Raw genomic sequence first — 22,816 nt, 5'->3', positions numbered from 1 at the left:
CGTAGGAAAACTGGCATTGTAACCGGCACTATGTAAAACCCGTCCAACTGTTCCTGTGTGCATCACAGTGCCAGAATTTTGTTCAAGGCTTCCTCTAATCTCAGATGCCGGATTCTGCTTGTTTGGCTCCTGTCTCTAGTAGTAAGTTTAGAAGGAGCGGCGTATCTCTGCTTGTTCACAACACTATTACTCTGTTTGAAGCGCTGAATGATGGAGAACACCATGATTTTGCTTCTGTTGACTGTACTATCAATTTCAGAGAGGGGTTTGTGTTGTTTGTACAGATTAATTACAACATTTCTCTCTTCGACTGTTGTCTCCTTACCTTTACACCCCATGTCACTTGTGAATGCTTAGCTTTACACTACAATTGCGAGCTGGTGTTGCGAGGCACAGTATGAAATCAACGACTGTGTGGTGGGGCATAAAACATGCATCCAGTCATGTGTCTACTCGTTTGGAGACGTTATGTCGTCCTATAAGTGAGACCGCAGGAGAAATATAGTAGACTCTATATATTGTTGCTAAATACATGCATTATGATATTTTAAATATAGTTTCGGAGACACATAATGGTAACGTTTATATGTTTACAAATTCAACACTACTAAGCAAATATGATGTATGTTGCTTATAATTCATACAATGTAAATAAAGTAATAATTATATTATTCCAATACTTCTGTCGGTCTCTGTATCTGTTTTTTTCTTATTTTCAAAGGTACGGTAAATTTAAGCTATTGAGAAGGGCATAGTTACCAGTGTCATTATCACTGCATAGATGTATCTGTATATTATTCAAATAACATTCCCTTTGATTTCATAATGTTAATACATTATTTCAATATAATATTTCAATTAATATATTTCTTAAGTTTCATAATATTTCGTATTTAAAATGTTGTTTGTACAGCATAACATTTTCTTAGTTTTCTAGTGTTACGTATTAAATATGTGTAATATATATTGTTATTATGTTATTTGTATAAGATTTCCTTATGTTTCATCATGATAAGTACTTTTTATTTTAATTTGTAGTTAATGTACATTTCCATTCTGCCTTTTACATATGTCCCAGTAAAACTAACCAGACTGAAAACGCTATGAAAGGATAAAAGAATTTTCAAAAGTAACATTTTGTAGTAGAAATAATTTACAGATACAATCAGGTTTAATGGCATCCATCAAATATATCGGATATTATTTCTAATTTTTAAAACATTTATTCTTTTGAAAATTGTCGCGAACATAACTATCCTCTCACGAGTCGGGATCGAAGAACTGATTTTATACATCAGAGTCCGACGAAATAAAGGTTGTTCTATAACCGCGCGTACCGTGTTCAGAAGAGTATTAAAATATTGTACAATGATAGTATTGGATTTGAGGTAATGTGTATTTTTTTAGTTTTTGTAAATTAATTGTAATAATGTATATTCTAATCTATGAAAATTTATACGAAATTTATATTGCATTAACCAACATCTTTAAACATAATAAGATATTTTTTTGTTTGTTTATTTTATTGATCTTATGAACAGGTAGACTAACTTATAAGAGTAAGAATCCGCTATTATGTAAAGCTCTGATAGAAAAAAAATACGGTAGAAACTAAAATTATAGGTTTCCTTTAAATTAAAGAAATTTGAGAGGATTAACATTCTATTGATATGGCATTTCATTATTACTTTATGTTGAAAGCTAGATTTATTGTATATTTTTCCACTGCTTTTACAAATATTAAATACAGTTATTACAAATATATTACATTGTATTTCCAAACTTCCGCAGTTCAGATCTATCATATTTTTATTTCTTCTTTATATTAACGCAAAATACATTTGACATTAAGGAAAGTTTTCATTTTGTGTATTAAAAAAGGTATCATGGTATAATTGAATTAATTTTTGTGCCATGCTATCTACAAAAATCACATAATTATGTTATAGCATTATGCAAAACCTATGTTATGAAAAACTATTTGCTATCAGCTTGTTACGGGACCGACTACGTATGTGAGCTCCGAACCACATGTTTTCGTTGAAAAGTTGTTTTCCTAATACAAGAAAATAAAAACTAAGAAAACTATGAGGGAGAAGAGCTAGATGCTTTGTCTTATAAAAATGGATGTATGTTTGTTCCAGCATAATTCTGGAACACCTGAAGCAATTTCAACCAAACTTGGTACACATATGACTAAACTAACTAACTAATTCTATGGCCTATGGAACCCGGAGGTTCAATGCCGCGTTCACAAAAGCTCTCCACTTATTTCTATCCTTAGCTAACTGCATCCAGTTTCTACTTTGTATTCCAATCTCTGCGAGATCCACCTTAATAGTGTCCTCCCATCTGCGCCTAGGTCTTCCTAATGGTCGTTTTCCGATTGGTCTTCCAGTCAAGATTTTGAAAGCGTTTCTACTTTCTACCATTCTAGCTACATGACCTGCCCACCTAAGCCTCCTAGACTTGACGACCCTAATAATGTTGGGTAGACCGTATAAATTATGTAGTTCCTCGTTATGAAGTTTCCGCCATTCCCCATTCCCATTCCTCTTGGGTCCGAATATTCGTCTCACGATCTTGTTCTCAAATACTTTCAGTCTATGTTCTTCCCTCAGTGTAAGCGACCATGTTTCGCAACCATACAGAACAACAGGGATGATTATCGATTTATATATTTTAAGCTTCAAATTCCTCGACAGAATTCGCGAGGACAAGAGATTTTGCGCCGAATAGTAACACGAATTCCCTGCTTTTAGTCGACATTTAATGTCTTCGTCAATATGATTTTCCTCGGTTAATATTGATCCTAGATATTTGAAACTATCCACTTTATCAAAAGTATTATTTAATATTTTAACGCAACCACAATTTTCCGTATTACGGTCCCGACACACTTCCATGTATTTAGTTTTCTCTGCATTTACTTCTAAATCCATGTCCCTGTAAGCGTTTAATAAGGTCTCTGCATTTCTTTCTATTGTTCTCCTATCATCCTCTATTAAATTTACATCATCAGCATATGCCATAACCTGGTGAATACCATTCAACTGTAGGCCCTGGTTGCTATCTTTGATTTTCCTTATAGCGTATTCCAGAACAAAGTTAAATAATAATGGCGACAACGCATCTCCTTGTTTCAGGCTATTTTCGACGTGAAAGCTCGTGGACAAAAATTTTCCTACCCGGACTTTACTTTGGGATTCATATAAACATATCTTAATTAATCTAATTAGCTTTCTCGGTATTCCAAGTTCTGTAAGAACGGTGTATAATATTTCTCTCCTAACCGAGTCGTATGCCTTTCTAAAATCTAAAATCTCTTCGTGCGCAGAACGAGCATTTCAGCTACCTATCCAGAACCTGGCTTCTAAACATTAAGGAGTACGAGGGTGAATATCGGCTCAAGTGTGCAAGTAAATATATAGGTAATGAATACGAAACTCGCAATCTATGGCTTCACCCTGTTTCTAAGTTTTTCATTTTCTATATATCATTTTGAAGCCACGCAGGGAAGAAACTGGTCGATACTCTATCCGTATTGCACTAGTGACCCAGCTAGCAACGATGTATAAACATGTTAGAGCCTGCCTTTGGGTAGAACATTAGAATAAAACAAGAACCAGTAAATGAAGTCTTTACACTTTGTTCAATGAGTCCTGCTCAGCTCTTTTCGTTCTTCAGAAAGACGGAGTATTGCCACCACTGACAATGAGTAAAAAAGAGTAAGTTTCATCTTTACATTGTCTGAGTGTTGATGTCTATCTCATAATCATGTTACTTGAAGATTTCAGATGCTGACATTTCAGCATTCCGAGATTCCGATATGCTGGATCGACGTACCGTTATTGGGAATTTTGAATTTCAAAGATTCAGAAGTGCTGAACCGAAGTCCTCATATTCTGGAATTCATAAATTTCTAGCTGAAGTTTCGAGATTCCGGAATTCCGAGTCTTGGAAATTCCGAAATTTCTGACTGAAGTTCCGGAATTCCGAGATTCCTGAATTCCGATATTTCGAGGTGAACTTTCGGAATTCCGGAATTCCGAAATTTAGAGATTTCGAAATTTCGGAATGAACTTCCTGGATTCCGAAATTCCGAGATTACGGAATTCCGAGATTCCGAAATTACGGAATTCCGAGATTTCGGAATTCCGGAATAACTAAATTTTTGATTCCGATTCCGGAATTAAGATTTTCATTCCGAAGTATTCCGGAATTCCGGAATCCGGAACACCCCTAGTAAATACATTATGTATGAGCATAACTACGTAAAATTCAATATGAAAATACTCTATTTAGTATGTATTTGAGTTACTGGGAGGGATGAAGAAGAAATTGATTTCTGTTAAATAGTATTATTGCTGGGAATGTGTTAATATATTCGTATATTGCAAAAGATAATGCGTGTATGGTAAAAATGTTATTCCTACATGGGAGGGGAAAGTGGGAGGGAAAGCGGTTTTAATTTCTTTCAAAAATTCTCAGGACCTTCTCAAAAGATGCGTTAGGAATCAACTAACCGGTTAAACTCATTAGCAAGTGTCCTCTGAAAATCCTCAGTACGGTTGCGGAAAAAATATATATATGTGTGTGTGTGTGTGTTTGTGTACTGGCGGAATGGATGAAAAAGCAAGTTATTGTGATTACATATGTTTATTGACTCAGCCCCAATCACAAAGAATATCTTCTTAGAAAAAGTGAAAAAGGATGCCTGGAAAACTCCAACCCAGACTTGTTCCAGTATCATAAGTAAAAGAAAAATGTTACTTTTCCAAAAAAGTACGAGGAAATATTGTTCGTTGAAAATGTTATGTAAAGCAAACAGCGTTTGTTTCGTTATCTATGAAATTGTCGGGGAAAAATTTAAGGCCCAGCGGAAAAAGGACTAAATTTGTTAGGGAAGGGAAGATCTTTTGTATAGAATTCTTGGCCATACGACTGACCCTACATGAGTGTTATTACTTATTGAAGGTTTTCTATGATTTCCACCAGAAAGTAGTTTATTGAGGGCAGAAAAAATTAATTTCAAGTTCAGCTTGAAGCTATTCTGTTTGATAATTCACCAGGTCTAGACTCATGATAGATACACTTGTGGGGAAAAGACTTTTCTGTCTACTGTAATATATTGCAGAACCGAGAATAATTCCTGTCCGTTATGAAGAGGTTATTGAAACGATTGTGGGAAAAAAGACTGTCCGCGTCCGTAAAAGGGAAGGTTTTGTTTCGTAAGAGAACATATATTTTTGCCGGGACAAAAAAATCTGTCCGTATTATAGAGGTGTCCGTTAAGGAAGGTTTCACTGTACTTAAATTTCCACTTTAACCACGCAAGAAAATTATTCCGAACAGATTCAATAGATTGCACAATATTTGAGTTCACTATTCCAAATAACAGTTGCATATTCAAGGTGAGACCGTAGGAACCTTGCATCAATTAACTGAGCTAAATTTTCTACACAACCATTTAATGAGTGTTAAATTTCTCTTAGCTTTAGATGCTATAACCTGAAGATGATTACGAAACAATAGTTTCATATCCAAAGTAATTCCTAAATCGTTTACATAATTTACAAATTTAATTTGATGGTACCAATATTACATTCATATATATATAGAGGGGTTTGTTTTCCTGGAGTAAGATATCCCTTGAGTTTTTGACAATTTCAAAGGTAGGGAATTTATTTCTGACCCATGTACAATAGTATTAATAGGCCCATTTCATTTCAAATCGTACACGTGATAACCAAATGTGTACCATGACCGTCTTGAAATTGTATGAAAAAAATATATATTAAAGATGGACATGACCAGAATCAGAAATAAAATAGTTTTGGTCTCTGATGATTTTCAACAGTGTTGCAACCTCGTAAAGAATCATCACAGATAGTTACTTTTTCAGCAAAGTGAGAATTGACGTTTTGAAGGTATTATTAAGAAAGAACAAAAAGGGCCAGAAACCTTTTTTTGTTATTTATTTTATACTATGTTTTCAACTCTTCCAGACCATATCAAACAGAGACATCAGAGGTGTAACATAAACTGTAACAAAATTGTTGAACTGGGAAAAAAAAAACTTTGATGTGCACATATTTCGGATGTTTCATGTGGCTAAATGAAAACACGTAAGATTTGTTTTATGTTAGGAATAAATAGTATGGAAACATGATATTAGAGTAAAAATATTATTTCCTACCTATCTATACACCACAAGTGAGAATTTAGCATGGAAAAAGAGAAAATTTCAAAATTTGACTATTTTCAAAAATTAATATCTCAAAAACCCCAACTTGAATTTTCATAAAAGTTACACAAAGCATGCACATGCCATTGTTCTCCAATCCTATAAAGACAGACTTGTTATTATTTTTCTGCGGAGAGAGAGAGGAATTTTTATATTGCACCTTACACAAGTTGTGAAATAACAGTAAAGCAGTGAACGAAATGTGGGCTTTTGATTTAAATTCCACATCCAAAGTGTTATATAACCATATTAACAATGTAAGTTAATATATTGACCAAGAACAGGTTCGATACAATCTAGTGTCAAAAATACATGACTGGCAAACAATTAAATCGTGAAAGTGTTCTGTCATACACATTCGCCGCACTCAAAGAGAGGGCATTGCTGCTAAGAAAAGATTAAGAACATGAACAAATGATATTTTGGTCCATCACTTTGATTTTGCAGAGAACTGGATGGTTGTGTTGTAGGAAGAAATCCAAAGTTATCATTGGCAAACATCCCAAATCTCAAAAATAAAATGAATTTTTTGAGTTTTACGTCCCACGATTATGCCGGCTAGGCTAAAGGGGACGGTGACCATGAGAAAAAGTTAATGAAATAGTGGAATGAAGAAAGTGGGAGGAAACGGGAGAACCCCGAGGAAACCAACGTAAACGTTGTTTGTCCACCACAAAGTTCACTTGGCGCAAGCTGGGATTGAACCAGGGACCCCGTACACCAGAGGTGAACGCTCTACCACTGACCCAAATCTCAATATTCACATGTGTTGAATACTTTGTAGTAGTCAGTAGATACTTTGACTTGGATACTTTGTAGGACCACACATAGCTTTGCAGTAGTCAGTGATGACTTGGATCATAATAATGCACATGCACTATGTGCTGTCCAGTTGATCATGGGTGAAATATTTCCACTGTGTGATGAATACGCGTTTTCTATCCAGGTGTTTGTATCTGAGAATGCAGCCTCCCACTTCAAAAACAGATTCGAGTTATTTGAGCTACAACGCATGAGTGACGTTACAAGGATGTGACTATTTTCAGCTACTGGGCATGGAAAAGACCCCTGCGATGGTGTAGGCGGTTTAGTAAAACACTGTGCAATTAAATTTGATCTGCAACATAGCCTGTTGATGCAATTAGAGTTGCAAGAGGATTCGTTGAAACTGTCTCTACATTCATTGAGATACAACATTTCTGTTTTTAGACAAGTGTACTGTCGAAGAAAAAAATTCAATTAAAAAAAAAAAAAGTAGGTGAATGTGAAACCAGTGATTGGAATTCAGTCCAGCCACTTTTGGATTGCATCACATGAACTTTCCATTGCCAGAACTGTGGCTCATACAAAGAAAAACCTCTTTGTATGAGGTTTTTGGATTTATGTGTACGTGATTTTGTATCGTGTGTATTAATTAGACAAGCAGTGATGGGTGGGATAAATAACGCACATATCACTCAAACTGGAAGATGTTACGATCTCTCTCATGACTCCGCATGGTCCTGCAACTGGTTCCAAATGGCCTTCAGTGCAAAATGTGTGTACAACTCCCATACGAAGTGTACTACTCAAGATGGATTCCCCTATTCCTACTGGACGCTCTGCTCGTCTCGATAGATTTCCAGCAACCTAACTAAAGCTTACAAAAACGAAATCTTTGAGTTTTATGTCCCACGCTTATGCCGGTTAGGCTAAAGGAGACGGTGATGATAAATGAATGAAATGGTGAAATGAAGAAAGTGAGAGGAAACTTGAGAACCCCGAGAAAACCCACGCACACGGTGTTTGTCCACCACAAAGTTCACTTGGCGCAAGCTGGGATCGAACCAGAGACCCCATACACCAGAGGTTAACGCTCTACCACTGAGCCACCGCGGCCCTTCTAAAGCTTACAGAAGACGTTTTTGCACAGCTGTGATACACTGGTGAGTGCTTACATAAAATAAGTCTTAGTAATTACTGAACCTGTTTTTTGTCAATATATTTACTTACATTGTTATTATGGTTATACAACACCTTGGATGTGGAATTTAAATCAAAAGTAGTGTTTCCAATCCCACACTTTGTTCACTACTTTACTATTATTTCACAGTTTGTGTAAGGTGCAATATAAAAATTCATCTCTCTCTTCGCAAAAAACTAATACCAAGTCTGTCTTTATAGGATTGGAGAACAATGTCATGTGCATACTTTGTGTAACTTTTATGAAAATTCAAGTTGGGGTTTTTGAGATTAATTTTTGAAAATAGTCAAATTTTGAAATTTTCTTTTTTTCATGCTAAATTCTCACTTGTGGTGTATAGATAGGTAGGAAATAATATTTTTACTCTAATATCACGTTTCCATACTATTTATTCCTAGCATAAAACAAATCTTATGTGTTTTCATTTAGCCACATGAAATATCCGAAATATGTGCACAACAAAGTTTTTTCCCAGTTCAACAATTTTGTTACAGTTTATGTTACACCTCTGATGTCTCTGTTTGATATGGTCTGGAAGAGTTGAAACATAGTATACAATAAACAACGGAAAAAGGTTTTTGGCACTTTTTGTTCTTTCTTAATAATACCTTCAAAACGTCAATTCCTCACTTTGCTGAAAAAGTAACTATCTGTGATGATTCTTTAAGAGGTTGCAACACTGTTGCAAATCAAAGACCAAAACTATTTTGTTTCTGTATTCTGGTCATGTCCATCTTTAATATATATTTTTTCATAAGAATTCAAAATGGTCGATGGGCACCCGTTGTACGATTTGAAGTAAAACAACCCAATATTATTTTGTAATTCGTTGTTAAAATAGGATGAAAAATTCTGATATCATCCGCATACAATAAATATTTGCAAGTAATATTCTCAGAATATATCAGTAATAAATACAAGAAGAGCAGGGGTCCCAAATTTCAGCCTTGAGGCACTCCAGAAATAATATTACAAATCGAAGAAGCATTTTCTTCATGTCTTAGCCAAAAATTTCCTGTAAATCAATACGAAGCGAACAAAAAAAAAAAAAAAAAAAAAAAAAAAAAGTTTTTCGTCCTACGTTATGCCGGTTAGGCTAAAGAAGACGGTGATGATGAGTAATGACTGAAATGGTGGAATGAAGAAAGTGGGAGGAAACGGGAAAACCCCGAGAAAACCCACGCACACGGTGTTTGTCCACCACAAAGTTCACTTACGAAGCGAACCAGTTAATTATATAACATGGTAGATCGAACTTCATCAATTTATTTAATAATACATGATGAGACAGTTTCTCAAATGCCTTTGCAAAATTCAGATAAATCACATCAACTTGATCATCATTATGCATAAGACTTGATAAATTAGTAACTATAGATCTACCATTTAGAAAACCGTGTTGGTTAATATCAATCTTGGAATATAGGAAAAATAATATAATATATTATTTTTTTAAAGAAGTTTAGATACAACTTTCATTACGGAAATAGGTCTGAAATCACTGATCCTCTCTTCACTTGTTTACGGAATAGGTGTTACGGCAACAAGTTTCCAAATATCAGGATATTATATATATATATATATATGAAACATTAGGGCTTCAATTAAATAAAGAGGCTAAAACAGGAGCAATAATAATAATAATTTATCATGTGTAACTTCGGCGCGAAAAATCGGGGTTCGACTTTCCATTGGAGTTCGTGTAGTTTCGATTCCTTATTAAATTGTGGGTATACGTTAAATGCCAAACTAATTGCAATAACAATTACTACTACTACATAAGAGGCTGATCTTTATCTATCCGAACAACTTGAAGACAGCGGTTAAACCGCATTCCATATAAATGAAATGTAATCTTACAGTTTTATGTTCCATGGTTGTGCCGTGCAGGCTAAAGCAAACGGTAATGACAATGAACGAAATGGTGGAATGAACAATATGGGAAGAAATGGGAGAACTCTTGTCTACAACGAAGCCCAATTGGTGCGAGCTGGGATAGAACCAGGGTCCTCACACACCAGACGTGAACGTACTACCACTGAGAACCGCGGCCCTTCATACCGTGTTTCATAGAGTAACAAACTTGTATGTACACGTGCACCGATCTCTCAGCTGTTGTGTAGCACAGTGACGGTGTTTTAGTGCGCAAACGCCGCCGAAAAAAATAGCTTTTAAAAAAAATTATGTTATGGATCTTTCCTATGTTAACTTCAGCATTTCCCTCATAGTACAGCAGTTTTGGAACGGTAGGACGAATCTGTTACCACAGCATGTGTGGCCAAACGATTACATGTGACCCAATTAACAGTCAATCATGAAATTCATTACAAATTGAGGCTGTAAACTCAGGCTCACAAGGCCAGTGTGCATGTGTTAACACTATGGCATATGGTGGAGCGAAACAGCAAAAGCAAAAGACTGTACGAGCACCACCTAGTTTCTGACCGCTGAAAATTTGTTGTGACAAAGAACGAAGCACAGATCTACCTCAGTAAAAGTGGAAAAATTTGAATTAACGTTTTATGAAAAAGTTAAACATTATAGAGGTTTAATTCAAAAAGACTGATGTAACTTTGTGCGTTAATATGAAGTTTTTCGAAAGTTTATATGACTGTTACTAGTTTTTGCTAGAGATGAAAGGTCAAAATTCGTACGGTCGAAAAACTGTCAAAATCACTGTTGCTTATTAGTAAAAGCATGCCCTATCCCCCAATTTACACAAATGAAATATCAGCATATACAGCATTATACGACGACGATACTCATCATGCGGAATTGCACCAGGACAAAGCTTCAAGTTACTTCGCCTAAACATCGCTGGTCTTCTACCGACACATGACAGCTATAATTGGTGTCCACGCTATTTTGTTCGAATATTCATGTGAGGAGTCCAGATGTTTCCACGGATAACTGTGCACTGGACTTTCCAAACGTCGTCTTTCATCACGTCGGATTCGCACGGTAAATGACCTCTAGAAAGCTTTTAAGGAAGTGTGAGACAATACATCATTGGTATAGCTGCAACGAAGTCTGCCGCAGTGGGAACTGTAATGTAATGAAATGGCCCATCCAAGTGGCCACAACATCAAGCATGATCGACGGTGACGTGGTGGCTGTTGTTGGAGTTTAGCTTGTACCACAAATTAGTTCGTTACTTCACCAATCTCTCAGTAAATGGACTCTCTCTTCCAACATTATGTACATGCATCAAGGCGAGAAAAACAGAATGTGAGTTGATAGTCTAAAATTGTATCGCTAAGATGTTCAAGACGTTATCAAAACAGGAAGAGCAAAACTGCACAAACATGGAATGTGTTTTAAGCTGTACACAAAATGTCATCGAAGTCGTCGTGAGGTGTCTCATACGTTGCCTTATAAAACGGTGGCACAATGTCTTTCATGAGCATCACCGAAGTGTGTGAAACTTGCCTCGCCTGGATCACTTAATGTTAGTGAAGACATTTTTCAATGACATTTTTCAATTTAACGTCCTATGATTTTACCCTTTAGGCTAAGGAAGACGAATGATAAGGGCAAGTGAATGATGATAGAATAATTGATGGAACGATAATGTGGAAGGAAACGGGAGTACCCCGAGAAAACCCACGGACACGATGTTGTCCACCACAAACTTACTTGGCAGAGGATCGAACCAGGGATTCCACGCAACAGAGGTAAGCGCTCTATCACTGAGCCATCGTGCAGCGAAGAGGAAGTGCAAGCTGTTGTGTGTTGCTCGAGACAGACATGTGGCGCGTAAGATTGTGCTTGATACTCTGAAGGAACACCTGGGTATGAGATAAATTACATCACAATGGGTTTCGCACTATTTTACACAAATGGAAATGATACAGAAGGTCGATCCGCGTATATGAGTCCAATTTTACACCCGTACCCGTGACCACAGAAGCGACCAAACCAAGTGGTTAAACGCGTGTGCTATACCTGGAGGTCCATTCTATCGTCTGCCAAGCGAAACTGTGTATCGTGTGCATCATGGCTCCAAAGGTGAACCGTTTTTGGAAGGGCTACGTAATTGGACTTTTCCACGCCAAATATTCGGTTTCTAAAACTCAAAAGCAGTGCAAAGAAAATGGTTGTGCATTGGGTTCGACGACTATCAAGAACATAATCAAGCAGTATAGAAAAGAAGACATACCAGGTAAGCATTCGCTCACTAAGGGGTCGAGGAAGCGAGCGTGTACCACAGTGACTCCACAAGTAGCTCAGAAGTTGCGGCGAATGACCTTACAAGAAAATTCCTCTCCGCAACGTGTGATGGCAGCTCGACTCCACATACCACAGTCAACTGTTAACCGCGCCCTGAGTGGGAAATTAAACCTCCGGAGGGTCTTTAAAAGTCATGGACATTACCAAGTGCGGTCCATCGCCGTGAGAGAAAGACCAACAGTAGACGCCTCTTTGAACGCCATCTATCTGGGGAAAAGTGGAAGTTTGTGGCCATACTAGATGAAGCATGGGTGTATCTATCAGATTGTGGCAAAATTCGCTCGATAACTTACACTTCGCGAGATACAAAAAGCCGTCCTGCGTTCATCCTCATTGCAAAGCAACTTTCTCCAAAGGATTTATGGTTGTCGCCGGTTACTCTTATCAGGGTAAGTTAACAATTCGTCAGGTCCCTAAAAACTGTAAAATCAACTCGGCATTCTTTCAGCAACATATACTGACCCCAATTTATACAGAAGATCTGCCTCGTTTGTATGGGCATGCCATAAAGCAAGTGTCTCTGCATATGAATAAGGCCTCCTCACATACATCTCGTTCTACCCAGAACTTTCTGAAGCAGATGGAGACAGACACCGGTATTCGTGCTATTCCATTTCATGATATACCAGTGAAATCACCAGACGCTAGTCCCATGGATTTCTGCGGGTGTGGTCTACTGAAAAGGGCACTTTCTTCTCGTCGTGTCACTACTCTCGGGGGCCTGTGGAAAGCCTGCCGGGAGGAATGGGAGAAGATTCCACTTCCTGTACTTCGTCGTAGTCTTCTACAGTGGAAGTTACGGTGCAGGGCTATTGCCAGAACACAAGGCCATCACATTGAGGCCAACCGATGGTGGTCCCATGGATTTTCATAAGATTAGTGCTATTTCAAAATTGGACACATATACGCGGATCGACCTTCTGTACAATGATGCTCGAGCCCACAAGGAGCGCTTTGAACCCGAAGGAAAAGTTGTCTTATAAAGAACTACGAATATCTATGAGTGGATGTTTCAGGAAGAATAAAATTAAGAAAAAGACAAGACGATTGAGATGCCATTATTTTAAAATCAATGGGAGAAATCTCGAAGCAAATGTAAATGATGAGCGAGACGAGATCCTTAACTATTTATTATCAAAATGTGAGAGGGTTGAACACAAAATTAGATGAGTCTAGGACAAATCTTTTAACATAATATGTTTTTTTTAGAATATGACATTATTATTTTGAATGAAACATGGTTTAAAGAAGGCGTACATAATGCTGAATTATTTGGTGATTACTATAAAGTATATCGCTATGATAGATATGGTACTGAGCCGGAGGGGGATGTTATTATAGCCGTTATCTAACAATTAGTTAAAAAAAAAAAAAAAAAAAAAAACAAGTAGCCCATACTACAGATATTGATTTATTAATTGTGAAAATATATTTAAATGGAAAAGTGTTTAAATTGGTTTATAACTGTTTATTTATTCCTTTGTCAAAGATTGAACGCTATAATGAGTTTTATAGGATTTGTGAAGAAATTAATAGTTTTCACCACGATACTATTTTTATTATTCGAGATTGTAATTTATCTCAAATTACTGGAGAGGACTATAAATTAGCGAATGGGAATATATGTTATACAACTTACACATTTTTTAAAAAAAATTTATACAATTTAGCGTCAAAAAATAATGTACGTAATGAAAATAGAAAAACTTTGGACTTAGTCCTCACAAGTATCAGTTCAAACACTTAAGTATAAAAAGAAGATAACTGCCTTGTAAATTCCGATATACATTATCCGGCGTTAATACGAGGGTCATTCGGAAAATAAAGAACGTTTTTGTATAAACACTTTAATAACTGATATACAAAGGCGAAATTTGTGTTACATACTATGTGATACTTAAGTTTACTTTTCGACATAGTCGCGGTGTAAATTTAAACACTTGTCATACCGTGGTACAAGTTTTTTTATGCCTTCGGCATACACAGTTGCCGCCAAACTGTTGAACCAATCACTAACAGCTTCCTTAAGTTCTTGAAATTTCAGGAAAGAATTCGTGCAGCCCATCAATAGTGTATCGCCTATCCTCTTGAATTTTCCGCTCAATTCTTCCTTTGAGTTCGTCAGTCACAACAGAAGGCCGGCCCGAGCGTTCCTCATCGTGCACATTCGTCCGTCCGTCATTAAACATAATGCACCACTTACGAACTGATGCTTCATTCATTACATTTCCATACACCTCAGTGATTTGTCTATAAATTTCTATCGGACGCACTTTTCTTGCATTCAAAAATCTTATCACACTACGAACCTCACACTTGGCGGGATCAGTAATTGTATCGCAGATTTTACAGTCGCACAGCGAAGCAATAACGGACGTATCGGATCGCAGCTGGTGCCAGACTGAGGCTAAAGCATGCCCAGGTCAATAACCCAGCGGCAGCGGGGGTGGGGAACACCCGCACGCGCTAGCGCAAAACGTTCTTTACTTTCCGAATGACCCTCGTATTAACAGTAACGTCTAAAATAGTAGAAAAGTATGTCATGGATGAAATAGTAGCATATTATGATTTTAAGAGAGCGAATTTTATAAAGTTGTATGAAGAATTTAGTAAAGCTGATTGGAGTGAATTAGATAAAACTGATGATGTTAATGATGCTAGTAACTATTTTTATTCACCTGTACATAAGATATTTGAAAGTAATGTTCCTAAAAGTAGATCTTATATAAATAAAAAGTATCCATGTTGGTTTTCAAAGGAAATAATTAAAATATAAAACTAAAGAATGATTATCGAAAACATAAAAAGAACTTTATGTATAACTGAAAAAATTAAAGAATTTAGAAAAAAAAGTAAAATATATTATTGATATAGCTTACAAAAAATACTGAATTGTGTATAAAAAACAATATGAAGTCATTTTGGAATTATATAAAAAGTAAGAAAATTAGCAAAATGAACTATGGAATAGAATGGGTTACGGCATTCGATAGAATAGAATATAGTAAGAATAAGACAATATCGGATAGTTTTGCAACTTACTTTAATTCAGTGTATGCTAATAATGTACCGACATATAATTACAGAGATATTGCAGATGTGCAATTGTATACACTTTAACATTGGAAACAATAAACGAAAATGAATATTGTCGGGCTATAAAGAAATTGAAACGAAAAATATCTTGCAATATCGATGGTATACCTCCGTATGCAGTCAAAGTATGTTGAAGTTTTCAGGTACCTTTTATGTACTTTATATAATTTAATTATAAGGAAACAGGTATTTCCAGTTATATGAACAATATCGAGAGTTATACCTATATTTAAAGGTGGAGATGATTCAAAGGTGGAAAATTATAGACCGGTTTCAATTATTTGTGCTCCTACGAAAGTATTAGAATTCACATTGTATTCTCCTATTTTCACTCACATAAAGAGCTGTATATATATATATATATATATATATATATATATATATATAAATCAGCATGGATTTTTAAAGAATAGGTCGATATTAACTAACTTAGTAAACTTTACTCAGATATATTTGATGCAATGGATAAATTTAAAAGAGTAGATACTATCTACTTGAACTTCTGTAAGGCTTTTGATATTGATAAAATTAATCATGATATACTGCTGGAAAAACTGTCAATATTTGGGCTGAATATAACATTTTTAAGGTTAATCGTATCTTACCTTAGCCGAAGAAAACAATATGTAGTATACAGGCAAACTCAATCATATTTTTATAATATAATTGAGGAGTTCCACAGGGATCAAATTTGGGTCCCCTCTTTCTTTTAATTTATATAAATTGTTTATCCATGAAAATAAACTATTCAAAATGTATATTATATGCTGATGACTTTAAGTTGTACAAACAAGTGACAACTGACATTGAAAAGCAAAGGCCACACATAATGTAGATTCTGTATTTCAATGTAATGTAGAAAATTCATTAAAATTAAATCAAAATAAATGCCATTATACATCATATTCTAATTGTAAATGTATTAACAATGTTAAATATGATATTAGTAATTTTGAGATAACCAGAAAATATGAAAGTAAAATATGGGCGTTGTGTTTACATACAATATGCGTTTGCGAAGCACGTAGATAATATACTAGCAGAAGCATACAAGACATTGAGTTTTGTGATTAAAAACACACACAGTTTGACGGATACATATTCTATTAAATTATTGTTTAACGATTTAATAAGAAATAAATTGGAATATGCATAAATAATTTGGTTACCAAATTTCAAATCCTATCAAAGCAATAAGAAAATATTCAAAAGAAGTTCTTATGATATCTCTATTAGAAGAGATATCATGAATCGGCTTTAGATAAAAGAATTCCATACGTAGAATTATTAAAATAATTTAATTGTATATCATTGACTGATAGACGTGAAATTTTGGATTAGATATTTTTATATATGTCAATAAATGGAATAACAGATAACGTTGGTTTTCTTTAAAAAAGTTTAATGTTAGACAATGCAATTTGAGATCAAGAGATTTATTATCAAATAATATACCTAGAACTGTTTCTTTACAAAACTCGTTGTTTTATAGAATGTGCAAGACGTATAATAAATTAGTTGATAAGCATGGAGAATTCGATTTCAGTATTAATTTAGCAAAGTTTGTAAAAATATTAAAAGAATATACACAGAGCTGGATTTAGGTTTGGCGGAGCCCTAAGCTACTGAACGTAATGGGGTCCTTTATGTACCTACATGAACGTAAGCACCCTATATACAGAAATGAAGAAGTTAGTGATATTTTATGAAGCAGACTAGCAGAAGTGGCCCCATTACTTACATCATAGAAGCCTACACAACACGAAACACTGTTGCTATATGTAAATTTTATTTCATTTGTTTTTCTTGTATGTATTTTGGAAATGTACATTCAATTTTTTCCTTTAATTTTTGGGCCCCCCCAAGAGAGGGGACCCTAAGCTATAGCTTGTTTAGCTTATACGTAAATCCGGCACTGAATATATATACAAAATGAAAATACCGGTCGTGTTGTTATTATTGCGGTTGTAAAATGAAGAAATTGAAAATATTATAATGTAGTGTTGACCGGTCACATTTTTGTTTTTTCTTTTCTTTTTTATGATTACCTTTGTTTCCTTCATTTTTATTTTTATTGTTTTTTTGTTTTCTGTAGAACATGAAATAATGTATTTTAATTTATGTAAGATTTCTATAATTCGGGATTTATCCCTGTTTAAGTTCAAAGATAAATAAATAAATATTAATACGCTGAACGAGACATAAACAAATTTATATGAGCCAAAAGTGAAATGCCAATCGAAATAATAAGTCATTACAGGTCGAAAGAGTGGAATCTTTACTAAAGTAAAAGTAGTACTATTAATTCCAAAAATCGTTGCCACCAATTGAAGTACATTACTCTCTGACAATATCAACTTCAGATCCGCTGAAACAAACACTTACCCTTCCAAATACAGTCTTGCTCTGTATGCAGCTAAGTGAGCATAATACGTAGGTGCAGGGTATGATACGCTCCTCGTGCATCTTGAATACATATGACACAGATAGTACGTCAGTTGCTCAACATCATCCTCAGTCATGTTATTGTCATCCCATAGCAGTCTATACTTGGTAGGCCGACTCACACCCTGTAGAATAATAATAGGAATGTTAATAATATTAAATTCTGGTAAAGACAGTAGAGAGGATCACGCGAAATATTTATATGTAGGACATAGATAGTTACCTTTAAAGTCACCGTTACCCGTTAGGATGTTAATGAATTTACTTTATTAATGAACTCGGGCAAGATAATCGCTCTAGCTCTCTATTGAAAAGCTTACATGCATAGGATATGAACTATCGATAGCCACCATTATCTGTAACCATTATGTTCAATGGACTGACCCCATTAACGAACTGAACCGAGATGACTGTTCTAAATATAATTAGGAGTATGTGTCACTGTAAGAAGACACGATCTGATATTTGATTTTTTTAAAAAAGATACAGAGTATAAAATATAGCTATTAATAACTTGTTCGACAAAACTATTAACTATTATTGGCAATGGACGACATACTATTAAGGGTCATATTTTGGTTAACCAGAAATGGAAGAGTTAATCATAATTTTGGGATATATCACATTAACCATATTACGTACTGTCATTTTATTAGTATCATAATGAAGAGCTTCAAGGTTAAGAGTTACTTATAATTTTGGACTATATATCATTAACCATACTACGTACTGTCATCTTGCTAGTGTCATAATGAAGAGCATCAAAGTTAAGAGTAAATTATAACAGGCCTCCCAGCAGCACATCGAAAACATATAGGACAGTTTGGTTTGGTTTATTCATACATAATTTTGAATTCGTAAATTCAATTAATACATGCAAAAATATTAACTATTTCTCTACCTTCCTACTATCCTTTTAATTCTTTTATTTACAGATGAACTTCACTTTGACATTATTTTTCCTTACTTCATATCTTTCTAATGAAATAAAAAGACTGATAACTGATTTCTCTGTAATGAAATATTTGAATCTAATTAAACATTGAATTATTTGATTAACGTATTTCCCTCTTAAATAAATAATGTAACAGCATATCATAGCTCTGCAAATTTTATATACACACTTCTAACAACTGTTCTACAACGTAATTTCAGGATATTTCCAGTTCATAAATAATTTCCAGGACATTTCGGACTTTCACCATTTGTCTGCTTTCCATGACTTTTCCAGCGGTTTCCACGACACACTTTTATTTCCACGTTTTCCAGGACGCGTGGGAACGCTGCATATTATGTACAGCAATATTGGAAGGCGCTGGGATATTTTGGTCAATACCAGTACACCTCAATGCCTAGCCAATACTGCAGCACACATTGCTGAAAGAAAATGACAACACAGCTTGCGTTATAAGAAACTGGAGCATGGCAAGGTTCGTCAGCTAAGCTTTATTGGGGAAGAATAAGCACATAGGAAACAAACAAAGAAAAAAGAGTGAACGCGGAAGGATAGGAAAAAGCAAATTAAAAAAAATAATAGTGTGGATTAATCACTAGTCCCTCGGAAAAAAATGTTTAAGACACATTTAGCATATTCCTAGTACGTAGCAATTTAAATCATCACTGGAACTGACCTTGTCTCGTATTTCTAATAATTCAACCACTGAAAAATATACGAAATAAAGGACAAGATTAAAATATAGGACATATACCGGACAAATGAACACAAATTTCCAAAATATAGGAGAAAATAGGAAAATAGGACAGCTGGGAGTTCTGTTATAATTTTAAACTATATACATTAACCATACTACGTACTGCCATCTTGCTAGTGTCATAATGTAGAGCTTCAAGGTTCAGAGTTACTTATAATTTTGGGCTATATATCATTAACCATACTACGTACTGTTATCTTGCTAGTGTCATAATAAAGAGCTTCAAGGTTAAGAGTTAATTATAATTTTGAGCTATATATCATTAACCATACTACGTACTGTCATCTTGCTAGTGTCATAATGTAGAGCTTCAAGGTTCAGAGTTACTTATAATTTTGGGCTATATATCATTAACCATACTACGTACTGTTATCTTGCTAGTGTCATAATAAAGAGCTTCAAGGTTAAGAGTTAGGCCTAATTATAATTTTGAGCTATATATCATTAACCATACTACGTACTGTCATCTTGCTAGTGTCATAATGTAGAGCTTCAAGGTTCAGAGTTACTTATAATTTTGGGCTATATATCATTAACCATACTACGTACTGTCATCTTGCTAGTGTCATAATAAAGAGCTTCAAGGTTCAGAGTTACTTATAATTTTGGGCTATATATCATTAACCATACTCTACGTACTGCCATCTTGCTAGTGTCATAATGAAGAGCTTCAAGGTTAAGAGTTAATCATAATTTTAGGCTATATATATCATTAACCATACTACGCACTGACGTCTTCCTAGTGTCACAATGAAGAGCTTCATAAAGTTATACTTCAATGTGAGTCTCAGCTTAATAGGTGGCATGGTTTTTATTCAGGATCGATTTTTAGGTTTACAAAACAATTTGTTTTTCTCAATTTTCTCGGAAACTACTCATAATGTTTTACACTGACGCATATGATTTTGTTCTATTCTGTGACATCTGCCGATTGCTATAGGTTTTTTTTTTTTTTTTTTTTTTTTTTTAAACAATCTTTTCCCGTTAAACGCTAATAACATTGTAGAATTTGTATGAATACCGGAGTATGGGTGTCACTGTTCTGAGTATTATGTCACTGTTAGGTAGAGGTAAGTGTGCGTGTCACTATTAGAAGTGTGTTACTGTTGGGAGCATTTATGTCACTGTTAAGAGTATGTATCATGCTACAAGACACGACCTGATATTTAGCAGATTTTTTCGGAGAGGCATCTTCCGAAACAACATGTGGTATTATAGAACATGAAACATATTGAATGACTAAAAACTAACTAACTCTATGGCCTATGGAACCCGAAGGTTCAATGCCGCGTTCACAAAAGCTCTCCATTTACTTCTGTCCTTAGCCAACTGAATCTAATTACTTACCTTGCGTTCCTATTTCTGTGAGATCCATCTTAATACTGCCCTCCCATCTGTGTCTAGGTGTTCCTAATGGACGTTGTCTGATTGGATTTCCAGTCAAAACTTTGAAAATGTTCCTACTTTCTTCTGTTCTGGCTACATGACCTGACCACCTGAGACCCTAACAATGTTTGGTAAACCGTATAAATTACGCTTTTGAATGACTTTATTACGAATTATTGTTATATCTTTTATGCTTGTAAGTCAAATATTCGCTTACAAGTTCGTGCATTTCTTACAAATATATCTCATTCGTAACTTGGATTACCCAGAAGAAGAGATATTTTTAAGTCGAGGTTCCATGGAGTATGTCAGAAAATGAAGGGGCTCGAGCATTACATGCTTTAGACCAAAAATACTTGAGATAATCTTTCTCTTACATACCTGGATACTTTGATGACTCACAAGGTAGAAATCAACGTCCCGTGGATGAGTGATCATTGTATCTACAATCGTACCTGGAGGAACGTTCTTATTTTTACCATCCTCATCTTCAGGTCTCAAAGGAAAGAACCTTGTGTGGTGCCTTTTTTGAACTACTAGAAACGTAATAGCTGGTTTGTAATCTGTTTCCAAAGACGAACAAGCTCTTCGGATTGCCGGTAGTTCTTCCTGAAGGACCTATTAGAAACACATAAAATAAAATATATATCTGAGCTCAGAAAGGACATTATAACCGAACTGTGCAAAATCAAGTGTCGACAGATTTTAAGTTATCGTTGAACACCTAAGAATTCACTAAGAATTCACTCAAGTTTTATTAGATAATGAGAGGGAGGAAAATTGTCATCACATTTACATGATATATGTTTCTAATATGAATTAATTTTGCTTTCGAAGACTCATTATTCTAAAAGCCTTCTCAAGATGAGAAAAGGACTTAAAACATATGTTCGAAACAATTATAGAACAGCAGTATTCCTTCAAAGGGAAAACACCGACAAGAGTTAATCATCTACAGAAATATCTTCACAATTTATAATAGTCATATTTTACAGCATATTCAACATTACTTTTCTTTTAGTGAAATTGGGTTATTGGGGCAATTTTCTGTTTATTGAAATAATTTTTATTCAGTGCAGTACTTGTTCTCAATTTTCTCTATTCATATAGACAATAGTGCATTGTTCTTACTTGTCACTAAGATCTGTAAGACTGTGAGTATATCCGGCTTCAGCGGATTGCTGACTGTCGATGCCAGGTGCTTGAACAAAGTTAGTCAATAGCAACGCACAGATGACACGTTTAAAGTAAAATACATTTCATATAAGCGACAATGTTTTGTGTGCCTATCCATGTAATTAGGTGTAGTCAATAATACAGTCCTATATTAAATAGTTTGTTATTTGTAATTTTGTGTGAGTTTGATCTTCCCATGTAAACTACGGGTATGCAAAATTTCACTTGATTCTTCATATTCACATTTCTCATTCAAAGAGAGAGAGAGAGAGAGAGAGAGAGAGAGAGTAGTGGTAACGCCTATCCTATGAGAGAATATCTAGCATGATTGTATGTGCATTCACCATTAACGAATCCTGACCGTACTTATTTTTCTATTAGCTACACGCATAGTGTGCATTCCAGAAGTTCAATTTTGAATTAAGTTTAAGCCGAAATTATTTTCAAATAAGAGACACATTCCAGAATAGCTACAAGCCTGAAGAATCTGTAGAACGTCAAAGTTAAAACTTTTTAAAAAGTATAATTGATGTTAAACTCGTTTGTGATGCACAGAAAATG

The 22,816-nt window shown here is 35.0% G+C and overlaps 1 protein-coding gene across 17 annotated transcripts in view; it reads right to left on the bottom strand.

Annotated features, from left to right (window-relative positions):
* Window positions 1–22,816, bottom strand: part of LOC145686681 (protein argonaute-2-like) — a 212,267-nt gene that overhangs the window by 17,279 nt on the left and 172,172 nt on the right. For all 17 annotated transcript variants that reach the window (XM_081760200.1, XM_081760204.1, XM_081760201.1 and 14 more), the window contains 2 exons: window positions 21,461–21,697; window positions 17,922–18,106 (listed from right to left, as the gene is read on the bottom strand). In XM_081760200.1, the coding sequence (XP_081616326.1) occupies window positions 17,922–18,106; window positions 21,461–21,697 (422 nt within the window). The remainder of the gene's footprint in view (window positions 1–17,921; window positions 18,107–21,460; window positions 21,698–22,816) is intronic.

This window comes from Thermobia domestica, chromosome 5 (genome assembly GCF_964235325.1).
Source record: "Thermobia domestica chromosome 5, izTheDome1.hap1.1, whole genome shotgun sequence".
Lineage (NCBI taxonomy): Eukaryota > Metazoa > Arthropoda > Insecta > Zygentoma > Lepismatidae > Thermobia > Thermobia domestica.
Note: the sequence above shows the minus strand (reverse complement) of the source record. Positions and strands in the feature narration are given on the sequence as shown.